The 18555-nt window shown below is 36.3% G+C and overlaps 1 protein-coding gene across 2 annotated transcripts in view; it reads right to left on the bottom strand.

The window, feature by feature from the left end:
- The window catches only part of BRD10 (bromodomain containing 10), a 124730-nt gene that overhangs the window by 52493 nt on the left and 53682 nt on the right, over positions 1 to 18555 (bottom strand). For both annotated transcript variants that reach the window (XM_090274117.1, XM_090274118.1), the window contains exon 3: positions 1472 to 2889. In XM_090274117.1, coding sequence (XP_090130243.1) covers positions 1472 to 2889 — 1418 coding nt within the window. The remainder of the gene's footprint in view (positions 1 to 1471; positions 2890 to 18555) is intronic.

Raw genomic sequence — 18555 nt, 5'->3', positions numbered from 1 at the left:
GGCTAACATTTCAGAGAACTTGCTAAATCAAATTAAATTTATATAGTTTAATGGACTGCTTATAAATTTAAAAGGTTTATTTCTGAAAGTTAAAATATTGTAGCTTTTCATTGCTTGGATCAATGTGTGGATCACTTTACAATATTCAGTTAAACAAATTAAGCCTGTTCTTGACAGTAAATTTTACACTACTTCTTTACCAACGATATACTACATATAAACTTAAAAATACATTTAATTGTATTTAATGATTTAAATAACTAAGGTATAATAGCTACTAATTCAGTCCCTCATTTGCTAACGCATTATCAAATTACTGCCAAATCTTAGTTATTTTTGTTACTTAGGAAAGGAATAAAAACTGAAATCCACAAATAATTATGATAAATCACAACTTATTTTGGTATACTATTCAAGTTTTTCTCAATCAGGGACTTTTAAAAAAAAATTTTTTTTTTGATAATTTGTCTATTTTATTTTATTTTTAGAGAGAGGGGAAAGGAGAGAGGGAGAGAAACATCACTGTGTGGTTGCCTCTCACTTGCACCCTCAATTGGGAACCTGAGGTGCAACCTAGTAATGTGCCCTGACTGGGAATCGAACCAGCAACACTTGGCTCGCAGGCTGACGCTCAATCCACTGAGCCACAGCAGCCAGGTCAATCAGGGACTTTTTATTAGGGTTAATAAATAAAGTTAATTATCTGCTTTTAAATAAGACATTTAAACTGATTAAAAGGCAAAGAATAAAAAAATCAAAAGCATCTGAGTAATTAAGAGAGCAACCAATCGCTGAATACTTAATTTGTAAGTATTTTGTTTTGTTTTACTGTTTAAATAGGCTTGTGACAAATACATTATTTAAATTCAGTGTAAGACAAGCTTACAAATCTTTTTATATAATTATGATTCATGTCTTATTATTAGTTGATATACCTCTTTCCTTCTATTTCACAACATTTTTCTGGATATGAAAATACATACTGAAACAGAGTGCTGAAAAATATATGTGGGAAAAAACTGAGACCAAGAAAGACAATCTGACTCACCTTGGTTTAAGAAGCTAATTGCTATGAAATTTAGTCCTGGGAATGCTCTCCCTTGGTATGTGTTTTTTTCCCATTGCATCGACTGCCCTTACCCAGGGAAAAAAACACTTCTCATCAGTAATGGAAAGCATCACTTATGGAGAAATTGGCCCAGAGAAATGTAAACACATTGTGCTCAAAGACTTTCAGCTGAGAATTAAATTCAAATGTACTATACCAGTATTTTTTCATTGCTGTTAGTAATAAAACTGTTTCTGCTCTGGGTTTTAATCATTGGGAATAATATAAAACTTGACTTTTACACTCCCCAACAAACACACACATGCACACGTGCATCTATGTGCATTTCATTCTGTTTATGATGACTAAAGGGAAAAATTAAGTATGCTTAAATGTGATTCTCACCCATTTGCATTAGCTTACCAGATTTGTGCTTCTTGTGTTTTGCTTTCTTTTTGATGATCAATAACTTATTCTGGATCTCAGGTTTGTAAGACTTGAATGCAAGAGAATGAAGACCTTCACGCTTTCTTTGTAAGTTTTCATTCAAAACATCTTTTAATTTCTTTTTTTTCTTTTTCTTCTTTTTTGCTCTCATTTTAGTTAGCTTGAGTTTCTTGTGGCTCTGCAGTGACTGCTCTAATAGAATATCCCTTACAACTTTGTGGCAGTTAATTTCTGGATCATCAATGTGATTTCCATTTACATGTATTTGGCAAGATTTGAGAGCATTTTCTCTTAATGGACTGGGTTCAGGCTTTACTCTGGAAGCTTCACCATATCTTTCGTGATTTTCTATAAACCTTATTTCACCTGGACTGAGAGGCTCTCCAAAGCCAGTAACTTCCCCTGGACTCCCTGGTTTCTCTAAATTTTCTTTACAACAATCATTTTTCTTAATTTCGCAGGGCCTACGAATTCTAATTTCACAGTTGGATTTCACTTCCATCTCAACAGAGATGTCATGATTATCCAAGTTCATTTTAGCAGGGCAGCAAGTTGGATCAAAATTAATTTCCTGTTCTTTCTTGAAGGCAGAGGGCAGGCCTTCTCTACTACACCTATGTTCCCCATTACTTGTACTAAAATAGTCACACTTCAATTTCTCCAGTTTAATCCGAGGTACTCTTTGTATTTTAATGGGTGGAATTGGAAATTCTGGGGCCTGAAAAGGTCTCTGCTTGTAAATCCGTACATCTGCACCACAGAACTGTGGAAAATGTACGTAAGCGTTCTCCAAATAATCATAACCAAGGATAACTTCCCTGCATTCATGAATAGGCTGTCCCAGTACAGCATCTTGAACTTCTTTTTGTGTTTCATACACAAAGTCACAAAGACCCTTAAGTAACCACACTTTTTGTTGGAAAGGTAGTTCATGAAAAGGTTTTTCTTCCAATGGATTAACTTCTCCAAGAACTTTAAAAAACTGAGGACACAACCCAAGTTTCTCAGCACAGCTATTGGGATTTTCAGTCTGCCCTACAGCAGTGTACCACTGCTGTACTTTCTGTCTCAGTGCTGCCTCCCAGGTCCTATAAGGCAAAGTAGGTCTTCGATGTAAGGTAGGTCTGCGATGAGGAGGACTTAATAGAGAAGTCATTATTTTAGATAAAAAAACATTACACTGAGGCATCAGAAGACAACGTTCCAATTCATAAAAGACTATTTCTGGCAAATTCAGAATTTGCTGGGCTAAACAAAGGAAATGTCCAATAGCTGGAATTTCCCACATAGTCTCCATACAAGTTGGAGCCGCTTGAGCTAGAAGTTTTCTTTCCCATTCTTCTATTTCCTTTTGACTAGCTTCTTCTGCTTCTTTTCTCTCCTGCTCCCGAAGCCTAAAGAAAATTTAACAAAATATACTATTATTGCTTAAAGTAGAGAATGTTATAAAATAAAAAATTTAAGTTACGTCATGTTTAACTTCAGTCAACTGCACAACTGGCCGGGCCAGTGTTCAGTATCAGTACAAAGTGTCCCATTAAACCTTTTTCAGATTAAGAAATACACATTAAACTTGACCATGAGTTTTACTGATAGAGGATTATCACTAAAAATATTGCCACTCAAAGTGAAATTCTTATAATGTGCATCAATTTAAAAATAAATGAAAAAAATTCACAGCATGTTTACTAAACAAAAGCAGTTTAGTATACAGGAGCTGTAAATATGTTTATGTCCTTTGAGCTCGTAATTCTTCCATTCCTAGAATGTTATACTAAGAAAATAATTCAATACAAGCAAGAAGTTATGTGTTGTCAGTGTTATCAAAACTGTAAAAAAGTTGTATTACACAACTAGAAAATAAGCTGGCTATATTATAACCTTAAAATTAAAATTACACATAACATGTATAAACACAAATACATCAGAATACAACATAGTACTTACCAAACAAGAGCAACAATAAAAATATGTATATAATGAACAAGGACATGACAGCATATAAAAAAATGATTATGGGCATTTTTGCCCCTTAAAAATATCTTTACTACAAAATCTTAATTTGAAAAATTTAAATTAGATGAAAAGATACATAAATCTTTTTGATCTTGTATTAGACAATGTGTTCTTACATATAACACCAAAAGCACAAGCAACAAAAGAAAAAAATAAAATTGACATCATCAAAACTAAAAGCCTTTTTATTGTGAAAAGACTGCCCACAGAATAGAAGAAAATTTTTGCAAATCATTTATCTAATAAGAGACTTGTATCTAGAAAATATAAGGAACATTTTCAACTCAATAATAAAAAGACTAATAACGGGATTAAAAAATGGGCAAAGGATCTCAATAGACATTTCTCCAAAGAGGATATACAAATGAACAATAAGCACATGAAAAGATCCTCAACACTGTTATCCATTAGAGAAATGTACATCAAAACCACAATAAAATACCAATTTAAACCCATTAAGATAACTGTAAGAGAGATAACAAGTATTGGTAAAAAGGTGGATAAATTGTAAACTTCATACCCTGTAAAAGGTAGAGCTGCTTTGTAAAACAGTGCTCAGGTTCCTCAGAAGTTTAAACAGTGTTATCATGTGATCAAGCAATTCTACTCCTAGGTTTATAACCCAAAAGAAATGAAAATTCATGTCCGTACAAAAACGTGTATGTAAATGTTCAGAGTAGCATTATTGAAAACAGCCAAAGAGGGGAAACACTCCAAATGTTCTATCAACTCCTGAATGAATAAATAAAATGTGGCATATCCATACAATGGAATATTATTTGTTAATACAGCAAATAAAGTGCTGACAGATGCTACAACATGGACTAATCTTAATAACATACTAAGTAAAGAAGCCATCTACAAGACTACATATTGTACAATTCCATTACATGAAATGCTCAGAAATCTATAGAGACAGAAAGTAGAAAAGTAGTTTCCTAGGATTGGAGAGATCAGGGAAAATGGAGAGTGACAGTTCACATCTTTTTTGGGGGTGATAAAATGTTCTAAAATTGCCTGTGGTGATGGTTGCCCAACTCTGTGACTTTACTAAGAATAACTGATTTTTACCTTTTAAATAGGTGAATTATATATGGTGTATACATTTTATTTCAATATAGCTGTGTAAAAAAGAAATTAAATCACATAAAATTGAGTGGCATTACAACAACAACAAATGAGGAAAAATATAATAATCTATCTTATTCTTGATTTTTTAAGAATGAGAATGTTTCCTCTAGAAATGGTGTATAAAAATACTGAAATGTGACTATTCTTGGATTTCTAATAAAAACTGAGGCATATTGTTTGACACTGGTTATTTTTCTGAACTATCATATTGTTATTTGTTAAAACAAATACACAGTAAAAACACTATCTTAGCAATATCTGGATGTTCTCTTTTGTTGAACAAGCCTACTTTTATATTTTTGACTGAGAGGTCATACTATAACTACTTTGCTATAACAGATAAAACATTATTAGATCAAGTAGTCCTAGATCATTAAAAAAAATTAAACTGTCATTTGGGATTTGGTGTTTCTGTATATTGATTACATCTCAACATCCAAATAACGCTAAATATTCTATATAATTATTCATTTTTGTTTCAAATGTGATTATAATTTTGAAGAGCTTTAACATTTTACTGAATGGGGTGGTGGTGGGCTGGCAGAGTCTAGCTTCCCCAATACAAAGCTGGCACTCCAAAAGTCCACATCATTAGTACAAGAGTGTACTAGAAACAGCAGTCTCTTCCTTTGTCCCCAACTAGAGGACTACAAGAAAAATTGTCTTCACAAATAGAAGTGGTGAATGAAAAAAAATCTCCCCTAAGAATATATATTTATAAGCCAAATCTCATGTGATTTTTTTGCCCACATTCATATTTCCAGGGTGCTCAGGACAACATCACACTAAAAAATGAGTTTAATGTGGTCTCATTCCAAAACTGTTATCAGGTACTTGAACAGAAAAAATAAATAAATCTTTTAAGGGAATTCACATATACCTAGATCTTCAAAAAGTCCCACTGATACTATGATAAGAAATGAGTTTATAGTCAAAGATAACAAAATATAGAAGTAAATAAGGTACTATTGGAGGGACAGGAAAAAAAGATATGACTCATAAAAACTTTAAATAATTTACAGGGCATGGAAAAAAATTAAAAACATGGGTAAAATGGAGGTTATAAAAACTGACAAAGTAGTTTTGAAAAAGAACTACTTTGTGTACACAGAAAACTGTATAGACTCCACAAAAAAACTACTCGACCTAATGAGTGAATTCAGCAAAATAGCAGGGTACAAAGTCAATATTCAGAAATCGAAGGCATTTCTGTACACCAACAATAAAATATCAGAGATAGAAAGTAGAAAAAAATCCCATTTAGCATCGCAACAAGAAAAATAAAGTACCTAGGAATAAACTTAACCAAGGAGGTAAAAGACCTGTATTCAGAAAATTATTTAATACTGAAGAAAGAAATTAAGGAAGATACAAATAAATGGAGGCATATACCATGTTCATGGATGGGAAGAATCAACATCATTAAAATGTCTATATTACCAAAAACAATTTAGATTCAATGCAATCCCTATTAAAATACCAATGACATATTTCACATACCTAGAACAAATACTTCAAAAATTTATATGGAACCAAAAAAAAACCCCGAATAGCCACAGCAATCTTGAGGCAAAAGAACACAGTAGGAGGAATCACAATACCTGATACCAAACTATACTACAAGGCCACGGCAATCAAAACAGTCTGGTACTGGTATAAGAACAGACATACAGATCTGTGGAAGAGAACAGAGCGCACAGAAAAAATCCAGGCCTATATGGTCAACTAATATTTGATAAAGGGGGAAGGAACAGAAAATGGAATAAAAAGAGCCTCTTCAACAAATGGTGTTGGGAGAACTGGACAGGGACATACAAAAAAATGAAACTAGACCACCAACTTACACCATACACCATAATAAACTCAAGATGGATCAAAGACTTAAATGTAAGCCGTGACACCATAAAAGTCCTAGAGGAAAACAGAGGCAGGAAAATTTCAGATATCCCAGGTAGCAATATTTTCACCGATATATTTCCTAAGGCAAAGGAAATAAAGGAAAGAATAAACAAATGGGACTACATCAGACTAAAGAGTTTCTGCTCAGCAAAAAAAAAAAAAACATCAGCAAGATGAAAAGGGAACCAATCATATGGGAGAATATATTTGCCAATGATATCTCAGACAAGGGATTGATCTCCAAAATATATAAAGAACTTATACGACTCAACACCAAGAAGACAGACAACCCAATTAAAAAATGGACAAAGAATCTGAACAAACACTTCTCCAAAGAGGACATATAGAGGGTTCATAGGCATATGAAAGAATGCTCAACATCACTAGCCATCAGAGAGAGATGCAAATAAAAACCACAATGAGATACCACCTCACACCAGTCAGAATGGCCATCATCAACAAATCAACAAACAACATGCGCTGGCGAGGATATGGAAAAAAGGGAACCCTAATGCACTGCTGGTGGGAATGTAGACTGGTGCAGCCACTATGGAAAACAGTGAAATTTTCTCAAAGAACTAAAAATGGAACTGCTTTTGAACCAGCAATCCATTGCTAGGATTATATCCAAAGAATCCTGAAACACCAATTCAAAAGAACCTATGCACCCCTATGTTCATAGCAGCACTATTTACAATAGCCAAGTGCTGGAAACAGCCTAAGTTTCTGTAGATGAGTGGATGAAAAAACTGTGGTACATTTACAAAATGGAGTACTATGTAGCAGAAAGAAAGAAGGAACTTCTACCATTTGCAACAACATGGATGGAACTAGAGAGAGTTATGCTTGGCGAAATAAGCCAGGCAATGAAAGAAAAATACCGTATGCTGTCACCTGTTACAGGAGACTAATGAACAACACAAAGAAATGAGCAAAACTGAACCAGAGGTATGTAAACAAGGAGTAGACTAACAGTGACAAGGCGGGAGGGGGGAGGGAGAGAAAGGGAGTAAGAAGGGGAAGGGTCTAGTCAAAGAACATGTATAAATGACCCAGGACATGGACAATGGGGTGGGGACTGACTGAGGGAGAAGGGGTGGGCAAGGTGCTGGGAAGCAATGAGGATAAAACTGAGACAACTGTAATAGAAAAACAAACAAAAATTTAGTGGGTGGGGGGAGGAAATTAAAGCAAAAAAATAAAAAATAAAAAAAGAACTAAAAGTACTTCTAAATATCAAAAATACTAAAGTTAAAAGAAAAAATTTATAGTAAACTCAACAGCAATAATAAAAGCTAGTGGACAATGGAGTATCTTTAATAAACTTAAAAAATACCTATCGATGTAAATTTTCATTGAGATCAAAAATATATTTAAAAAATGAAGACAAACAAAAACACACATGTTATGAACAAAACCCCACCTAAAGGAAATTCTAAAGGATATACTTGTACATCAGATGGAAGGACACTGATTCTTTACTAAATATCAGAGGTGGGAAAAGAGCAAAAAGTGATAATAGGTTAGTAATAAGTTAATCTATACAGACATGGCATAAAATAATGATACTCCTAAAAATGTTTAAAAAGACAAGATCAAATTTTTGTTTTAATATTTCATTACTATTTTTAAAATTACAATTATATTTATGCTATCACAGTTGTCCCAATTTTTACCCCTTTGCCTCCCTCCATCGAGCCCCCTTCCCACTTCCTCAGGTAATCCCCACACCATTGTCCATGTTCATAGATCATGTGTATGTTTCCTGGTTAACCCCTTCATCTTCTTGCAATCAGTCCACACCTCCACTGTCTGCTCTTACAGTGGTCAGTCTGTTCCATGCTTCTATGCCTCCAACACTATTTTACTCATTAGTTTATGTTCTTCATTAGATTCCAGATATAAGTGAGCTCACATGGTATTTGTCTTTCACTTAGCATAATAGTCTCCAAGTCCACCCATGATGTCACAAAAGGTACGGGTTCCCCCTTTTTTACGATACATAGTATTCCATTGTGTAAATGTATCACAACATTTTTATTCATTCATTTACGTATGCGCACTTAGGCTGTTTCCAGATCTTGGTTATTGTAAATAATGCTGCTATAAACATGAGGGTACAGATATTCTTTGGAGTTGATGTTTCCCTTTTCTCCTCATCCTCACCAGTACTTGTTTTTTTGTTGATTTTTTGTTGATAGCTATTTTGGCAGGTGTGAGGTCATATCTCATTGTGGTTTTAATTTGCATCTCTCTGATGGCTAGTGATGTTGAACATCCTTTCATATGTCTATGGGCCCTCTGTAAGTCCTCCTTGGAGTAGTGTCAATTCAGGTAAGTTTGCATATTTTTAAATTGGATTGTTTGTCTTCCTGGTGTTAAGTCATATAAGTTCTTTATATGTTTTGGAAATTAATTCCTGATCAGATGTATCACTGGAAAATATGTTCTCCCATACACTGGGTTCCCTTTTCATTTTGATGATTGTTTCTTCAGCTGTGAAGAGGCTTTTTAATTTCATGTAGTCCCATTTGTTTATTTTCACCTTTGTTTCCTCTACCCCAGGAGGTATGTTTGCAAAAATATTGCTACGTGAGGTATATGAAATTCTACTGCCTATGTTATGTTTTCCTCTAGGAATTTTATGGTTTCATAACTTACATTTAAGTTTTTAAATCCATTTTGAGTTTATTCTTGTGTGTGGTTTAAGTTGGTTGTCTAGTTTCTTTTTTTGCCTGTACCAGTCTAGATTTTCCAACATCATTTATTGAAGACTGTCTTTATTCCCCATTGTATGCTTGTGTCCTTTGTCAGGTGTTAATTGACCATTTATTTCTGGGTGTTTTTTTCTGTTGCATTGATCTGTATGGAGGTTCCTATGCCAGTACTAGGCTGTTTTGATTACATATATAGTATAGTTTGATATCAGGTATTACGATACCTTCAACTTTGTTCTTTTTTCTCAAGATTGCTGAGGCTTTTGGGGGTCATTTTGGTTCCATATAAATTTTTGAAGTATTTGTTCTAGATTTATAAAATATGCTATTGGTATTTTAATAGGAATTGCACTCAATGTATAGATTGCTTTGGGTAGTTTGGACATTTTAATGATGTTAATTCTTGAAATCCATGAACAGAGTATATGATGTCTGTTTGGAAAAAGTCCAGTCATTGTTAATGTAACAGGAACAGTCGGTGTGACATCGATGTAACCTGGTAGCCAAGGAGAGTGGACTAGCATGTGCGTGGACAATGATGACTCCACTGTACTAGTTAGTGGGGGCGGTAGGCACCACTGAGTGAGCAGGTGTACTGTGTAACCATGGCATTCAAAATGACTGAGTGAGTAGAGCAACAAATCTGCATCAAATTTTGTGTTAATCTTGAACATTCCTCCGGAAACTATTTAGCTGATTCAGAAGGCTTTCAGGGATGATGCAATGAGTGCAGGGCAAATAAAGGTGGCACAAATGCTTCAGATGACTGAGAATCTGTTGAAAGTGATTTACATTCTGGAAGGCCTGCAACAAGCACAACACCCGAGAATGTACAACATGTGTGGGTTTCAATCAACAAAGATTGGTGACTGATAGTGCAAGAATTAGAAACTGATCTGTGGATTCCAAAAACTACCATGTCTGATATTTTGATGCAGGATCTTAGCATGAAATGTGTGTTGGCAAAATTCGTTCCACAGCTTTTGCTACCAGAGCAGAAGGAACATTGTGCTGCAGTTGCTAATGACTTGACTCAAACTGCTACCAATGAACCAGATTTCCTCAAGAAGGTCATACAGGAGATGAATAGCAGGTCCATGGTTATGATCCAGAAAGAAAGGCCCAGTCATCCCAATGGATTTTGCCTGGTTCTCCATGCCTGAAAAAGGCACGGCAAAGTCACAGTAAGATCAAGACCATGTTAACTGTGTTTTTTTGATTGGGAAGGTGTTGCCCACCATAAGTACACCCCTCCTGGCCAAACAATAAGGAGTACAGCCTCAATGTCCTTTGTCGGTTGAGAGATGCAATATGACAAAATGGCTGGAGCTAGGAGCAACTGGTGATTGGCAGCTTCATTACAACAATGCACCCACTCATATATCATGTCTTGTGCACAGTTGTTTGGCAAAATGTCAAATCACCTAGGTAACTCAGTCCCCCTGCAACCTAAATTTGGTGCCTTACGACTTCTGGCTTTTCCCAAAACTAAAATCACCTTTGAAAGGGAAGAGATTTTGGATCATCAATGAGATACAGGAAAACAGGACAGGGCAGCTGATGGCAATTCCAACAAAACATTTTGCAGAGTGTTTTGAACAGTGGAAAACACACTGGGAGAACTGTGTGAGATCTCAAGGTGCCTATTTGGAACGGGACTGAGGCATCATTGTCCTATGTACTATGGTTCTTGTATCTTGTATGTTCTTCAATAAATGACTCTATTTTACATATTACATGACTGGACATTTCTGGACAGCTCTTGTATGCTTCTATTTATTTGATTTGCAAATATTGTACCAACTTTGCATCCCCTGGGTAAATACAACTTGATCGCGGTGTATGATACTTTTAATGTATGGCTGGAACCAGTTTGCTGATGTTTTGTTGAGGATTTCAGCATCTATTTTCATTAGGATATTGGCCTATAACTTTCTTTGTTGTTTGTCTGGTTTTGGAATTAATATAATACTGGCCTCATAAAAAGAACTTGGATGTCTTACCTCTTCTTGAATTTTTTGGAATAGTTTGAGAAGGGTAGGTGCTATTTCTTTGAATGTTTGGTAAAATTCACCTGTGAAGCCATTTGGTTCAGGATTTTTGTTTGCTGGGAGTATTTTTATTACTGCTTTAATTTCATTAGTTATCAGTCTATTCAAGTTTTCCGCTTCTTCCTGATTCCGTTTTAGAAGATTGTATGTTTCTATAAACATATCCATTTCACCTAGGTTATCCAATTTCTTGGCATATAGTTGTTCATAGTATTTTCCTGTAATCCTTTGTATGTCTGTGATATCAGTTGTTACTTCTCCTTCATTTCTGATTTTATTTATTTGAGTCCTCTTTTTTTTTTTTCCTTGATGAGTCTGGCGAAAGGTTTGTCAATTTTGTTTATCTTTTCAATGAAGAAACACCTGGATTCATTGATCTTTTTAATTCTTTTTTTAGTTTCTAGGTCATTTATTTTCACTCTGATCTTGATTATTTCCTTCTTTCTATGTACTCTGGGCTTTGTTGTTTTTCTAGTTCTTTTAAGTGTAGGGTAGATTGTTTGAGATTTTTCTTGTATCTTGAGGTAGGTCTATAATGCTATTAACTTCCCTATCAGGACTGCTATTACTGTATCCCATAGTTTTGGGATTATTGTATGTTCATTTTCATTGTTTATAGGCAATTTTTTATTTCTTCCTTGATCCCACTGGTAACTTTCATTATGTAATATATGATATTTAGCTTCCATGTATTTGAATGTCTGAGATTTTATTGAGTTTGATTTCTAGTTTCATGCCACTGTGATCCAAGAAAATGCCTGATGTGATTTCAGTCTTCTTGAATTTGTTAAGACTTATTTTGTGTCTCACTTATGGTCTATCTTTGAGAGTGATCCATGTGCACTAGAGAAAAATGTATATTCTGCTTTATGATGAAATGTTCTGTAAATACCAATTAAATCCATTCGATCATGTGTGTCGTTTAAGGTCACTATTCCCTTGTTGATTTTTGTGAGGGACATGTATCCAATGGTGATAGTGGGGTGTTAAAATCCCTTTCTAAGACTGTATTGCTGTCACTCTCTTCCTTAATGTCCACCAAGATTTTATAAATTATATTTAGGCACACCTATCTTGGGTGCATATATGTTTACAATGGTTATATCCTCTCGTTGGATTGATCCCTTTAGTATTATTAGTGACCTTCTTTGTCTCTTGTTATGGCTTTTGATTTGAAATCTATTTTGTTAGATATAAGTATTGCTACCCCAGCTTTTTTGGTTTGTTTGTTTCTATTTGGATGGAATGGTTTTTCCATCCCTTCACTTTCAGCCTGTGTAAGTCTTCTAAGTTGGGTCTCCTGTAGACAGCATATGTATGAGTCATGTTTTCTTATCAATTCAGATACCCTATTTCTTTTGATTGGAGCATTAAATCCATTTACATTTAAGGTTATTATTGATAGGTATTTATTCATTGCCACTTTTTTTCTTTATACCTATGTTCCTCTATTCCTTCTTCTTAAAGCAGTCCCTTTAATATTTCTTGCAATTCAGGTTTGGTGGTAATGAACTCCTTTAGCCCCCCACCCCTTTTTTTTCTTTCAGAAAAGCTTTTTACCTTCCATTTAAAGTGATAGCTTTGCTGGACAGAGTAGTCTTAGTTGCAGGTCCTTGCTTTTCATTACTTTGAATACTTCATGCCCGTCCCTTCTAGTCTGAAGTGTTTGTGTTGAGAAATCAGCAGACAGCCTTATGCAAGCTCCCTTGTAGGTAACTGGTTCTCTTTTGTTGACTTTAAAATGTTTTGTTTGTCTTTGAACAGTCATTTTAATTATGTCTTGGTATGGGTCTCTTTGGTTTTGTCTTGACTGAGACCCTCTGTGGTTCCTGAACTTATATGACTTTTTCCTTGACCAGGTTAAAGAAGTTTTCTGTCATTATTTTTTCAAATACACTTTCTATTCCTTAGTCATTTTCTTCTACTTCTACCACCCCTATGATGCAGATAGTTGTCCCAAAGTTTTCTTAAACTATCCTCGTTTTTTAAAGTTTTTTTCTTTCTGTTGCTCTGATTGGGTGTTTTCTTTCTACCTTGTCTTCCAAATCACTGATTCAATCCTCTGCTTCATATAGCCTACTTTTAATACCTGATAGCACATTCTTCATTTCAGATATTGTATTCTTCATTTACAACTGGTTCTTTTTTTTTTAAAGATCTTATTTATTTTTAGAGAAGAGAGGGAGAGAGGGAGAGAAACATCAATATGTGATAGATACATCAATAGGTTGCCTCTTGCATGTCCCCAGCTGGGGACCTGGTCTGCAACCCAGGCATTATGTCCTGACTGGGAACTGAACCGGGGACCTTTTGGTTCACAAGCCGGCACTCAATCCACTGAGCCACACCAGTCAGGGCCGAACTGGTTCTTATTCATCATTTCTATGTCCTTTTTCATGCTGATGTAGTTCCCACCAAGTTTCTGTAGTTCCCATACTGTTTCCTGTATTTCTCACTACGTTCCTTGAGCATCCTTATAACCATTACTTTGAACTCTATGTCTGATAAATTGCTTGCCTCCATTTCATTTAGCTCCCTTTTTGGAGATTCCACCTTTCTTCCATTGGGGGTTGTTTCTTTGTCTCCCCATTTTAATCGTCTCTTTGTGTTTACTCCTACGTATTAGATCTGCTTTGACTCCCAGTCATTGTGAGGTGACCTTATGTGGTAGAAGTCCTATGGGACCCAGTGGTGCAGTCTCCTTGATCTCCTGAGTTGGATGCTCTAGGAATGACCCTAGGCAGGGTTTGTGTGGGCTCTCCTGATGTAACTGGGTCTTTTTGCTGTTGGCCCGTTCATGGGTGGGATCTCCCCTCTGGTTGGCTAGCTAAGAGGCTTAACCCCAACCACATCTTGAAATCTGTTGTACAGCTGCCGACAGAACAAAACAAAACAAGACAAAAAACAAAACAAAAACCCCTACTACAGCAAAAACAAGAGAGAATAAGAAAGGAGAAAAGAAAAATAAAGAATACGAGAGACAAAAGGAAAGAAAATTATGAGGAAAAAAGGAAGAAAAACAAACAAAAAAAAGAAATAGAGAAAATTGGGGAAAAAATAACTAAGAAAAAAATAAGGAAAGGAGAAGGAAAAATAGAGTAAGAAAACAGTAAAGTAAGAAAAATGACAGAAAGAATAAGGAAAAAGGAAAATTAGGAAAGCAAATAAAAAAACTATGCAAAAGAAAATGTACTGAAAATAATTTAGAAGAACTAAGTGGAATTTGTCTCAGCAGTTTAGTGCCTGCCAACTAAGATCTATCTCCCTTTGGATACTGTTCCAATATTGTCTGAAGCTGGTATAAGCCAATGTCAGATGCAGCCTACCTCTAGCCCTCAGCAGCCTGTTCGAAGCTACAAGTGATCCACAATTTGTGACTGCCTCCACCTGGCTTAGCTGCACATGGGAGAGGCCATGCTGCTCTCCAAGACTGGCTTTTACCAGCACTGGGCCTCGGGTATGTTAGCAAATGTTCGGAGGCAGGATCTGCCTCCCACCTGCCTCTGTCTGCCCTCAAGCAGTCAGTCTTAGTTACTGAAATAGCTGTTTCTGAAAGGGCTTCTGGCAGAATCAGGAGGATAGGACCTCTGGATCTCCTGTGAGAGGGAGGTGCTGTTCAGACTTCAGGGAAATTGCTGGGTGTGACCCCCTGCCCGAGAGCCATAGGTCTGAGTCTTTTTTGGATTATTTCCCAGAACTCAGCAGGGCAGACCCCTTAGTAAACTGGAAGGTGGGGCCTCCAGAGGCCAGAGGTGCACCTACCAGAAACCAGAAGGGTGTTTCTATTAGCTCTTCCAAGAGGGCAAAGCACCAGTCCAGTTCCTGGGAAAGTGTAGGGAATGGCCACATCCCAAAGCCAGTCTCTGACACTCACTGAGTGTGCCTATATGCTGTCTCTTTAGCAGGGGTTAAGAGGTAGAGTGGGGCAAGTGATATCCCAGAAGGTGGGGTAATAGCTTTTCCCCATGCTGATTCTTCCGGCAGGAGCTTACAATTCTCAAGAAAATGGCTGCTGTAGTATCAGGAGATGACTTGGCATAGGGATCCCAGCAGCTGCTCCTCTACTTTTCTTTTCAGTGCCTCCCATTCTAGACTTTCCTTAGGCAACTCCAGTCTGCACTGCCCTCCCTTTGCTACAGCCAACAGTAAATGCCTGCAAATGAAAAACTTGTACCTTAGCCCCTTAAAAAAAGTGGCTTTGTCTCCAACAGGCTCCAAGACAATTTAAAATACGTTATAACAACAGCAAATGTGCAAAAAATGATTCAAGTTGAGTGTTCTAAGGTTCCTGTATTAATCAGGAAGACAGTAAAAATACTAATTTTAGGCTTTTAAAAGTTAATTATGACAATAAAAAATGATGGAATAAAAGTTAATTATAAATGTGAAAACTTCTACGGTAGCTACCAAATAATAGACTTGGTAAAAGTCAAATTAGCGGAGATGGAAACAAAAAAGAAAAATAATATAATAATCAAAAGTGGTGGGATGCAGCCAAAATTATATTTTGAGGGTAATTTATAAGTTAAAAAATATATATTTAGTTAATAGGAAAAGTTGAAAATCAAATATGTATGCTTATTAAATGAGAACAAAATAGAAAAAAAATAGCAAATCAAACCCCCAAAACTGAAAGATGAAAATGAAGAGCAGAAGAAGAGAAACAACTCATAGACATGGAAATAGTGTGGTGGACTGCAGGGGCAGGGTAGATTAGGGGAGGTAGAAGAGCATATGGGGGTAATAAACAGTGATGGAAAAAAATAAGATGAAATAAAATTAAAAAGAAAAAAGCAGAAATCAATAAGCTAGAAAATAAACATACAATAGAAAAACAATCAAATTCAAAACTTGGTCCTTTAAGAACAATAATAACAAAAGTCCCTTGGCAGTACTAATCTAGAAAAACATACACACACACTCAATACGAGAAATGAAAATGGGCATATTCTATAGGTATAAACAATATAAGGATACTATGAGCAACATTATGCCAAGAGAGAACTCAAATCAAACATACAAGTTTATGAAAAACAGAATTATCAAAACTGACACAAAAAGAATGAAAATAAAATAAATTCTGTATCTATTAAAGAAACAACATAACTTAAAGCCTTTCCCATTAGAAAAATTGGGGTTTAAAGTCTTCACTATAAGAATTCCCATCAAAAATTTTAGTTAATTAGACCATCGGCGAAGATGGAGGCCTAGACAGACAAACTGCGTCTTCCTCTACAACTAAGAAGGAATACAACTACCTCAAAACTAGAGACAACCAGAAGTTCCAGAAAATCGAGCTGCATAGAAGACCAACAAACAAAGATATAAAAAAGAAATACTCATCCAGACAGGTAGAGGGGCGGAGCTGGGGTGGAAAGGATGTGGTGTGGTGGTGGCAGCAGCAGCAGCAGCAGCAGCAGCAGCAGACCGGAAGAAAGCACAGTCAAACATTTTTAAAAAGTCGCGAGGGACACCTGCGGAGTGCTCCCAGCACCAGACCAGACTGCACAACTCATGGTTCCAGCACTGGGGACAATAAAGCCTCATTGCTTTTGACTGTGGGAGTTGGGGTGGAGGCAGAAACTGCCAGTCTCTCAGCATAGTCCACTTGTTTGAAGGGTCCTCACAGTCCTGGAATGTCCGCAGACCCACCCACTCTGGGAACAACAGCTAGGGCAACACCTAGAGAGGTGCCCGGCCCATATGAAAGTGGTATAAGTGCTTGAAAAAGGGGAGCGCTGAGCAAGCGGCATTGTTCCCTCTCAGATTTCTGCCCCTTACACAGAGCCACAACGTGGTGAAACAGGTCACCCTGTACTGATGAATACCTAAGTCTCGGCCCCTTACAATGTAACAAGTGCAACAGCTTTACCTAAGACACAGAGGAAAACAAACACAGGAGCCTGTCAAGATGAGGAGACAGAGAGTATGGCCCAAAAGGAAATGAATCAAGGTCCCAGTAGGAGAACTAAGTGATAAGGAGATAGACAACCTAACAAATAAGGAGACAGCCAACCTAAGAGATGCAAAGTTCAAAACACTGGTGATAAAGATGCTCATGGGCTTGATAGTTATGCTTAAGTATGGCAAACGCATAAGGGAAGAAGTGAAGGCTATGCTAAATGAAACGAAGGAAAATTCACACAAAACCAATGGTGATGGGAAGGACTCTGGGGTTCAAATCAATGATTTGGACTATAAGAAAGAAAAAAAGTCAACCAGTACAAAATGAGAAAACAAGAAAATAGAAAAAAATGAGGAGAGACTTAGGAAACTCTGGGACAACTTTAAATGTGCCAATATCTGAACCATAGGGGTGCCAGAAGAAGAAGAGGAAGAGCAAGAAATTGGAAGCTTATCTGCAAAAACAATGAAGGAAAACTTCCCCAATTTGATGAACAAAAATAGACATATAAGTCCAGGAAGCACAGAGAGTCACAAACAAGCTAGACCCCCAAGAGGACCACACCAAGACACATCATCATTAAAATGCCAAAAGTTCAAGATAAAGAATCTTAAAAGCAGCAAGAGAAAAGCAGAGAGTTACCTACAAAGGGTAACTATCAGCTGATTTCACAAAAGAAACTTTGCAGGCAAGAAGGGACTGGCAAGAAGTATTCAAGGTGATGAAAAGCAAGGACCTACAACTAAGACTACTCTGTCCTGCAAAGCTATCATTTAGAATGGAAGGGCAGATAAAGTGCTTCCCAGAAAAGGTAAAGCTAAAGGAGTTCATCATCACCACGCCATTATTATATAAAATGTTAGAGGGACTTACGTAAGAAAAAGAAGATCAACACTATGAACATTAAAATGACAAAACACTCACAACTATCAACAACTGAATCTAAAAAATAAAAACAAAAACAAACTAAGCAAACAACTAGAACACGAACAGAATCATAGGTGTGGGGATCATTTGGAGAGTTATCAGCTGGGAGGAGGAAGGGGGAGAAATGGGGAAATGGTGCAGGGACTAAGCAGCATAATTGGTTTGTAAAAAATAGACAGGTGGAAGTTAATAATATAGGAAAGGGTGAAGCCAAAGAACCTATATGCACGAACCATGGACATGAACAAAGGGTGGGTGGACTTGCTGGAGAGAAGGGGGTACTGGGAAGAGGGGAGCAAATGAAAAAGAAATTAGTACAACTATAACAACATAATAAAACATACTTAAAATTTTGAGTTAATTAAACTATTGGAAAAAATATTAAAAAAATGCATTAAAGAAGTAAAAGAGGGA

The sequence above is a fragment of the Furipterus horrens genome, unplaced genomic scaffold, assembly GCF_987537825.1.
Source record: "Furipterus horrens unplaced genomic scaffold, mFurHor1.1.pri manual_scaffold_4, whole genome shotgun sequence".
In the NCBI taxonomy this organism is placed as follows: Eukaryota; Metazoa; Chordata; class Mammalia; order Chiroptera; family Furipteridae; genus Furipterus; species Furipterus horrens.
The sequence above is the reverse complement of the archived record's forward strand: the minus strand, read 5'-3'. Positions and strand labels throughout refer to the sequence as shown.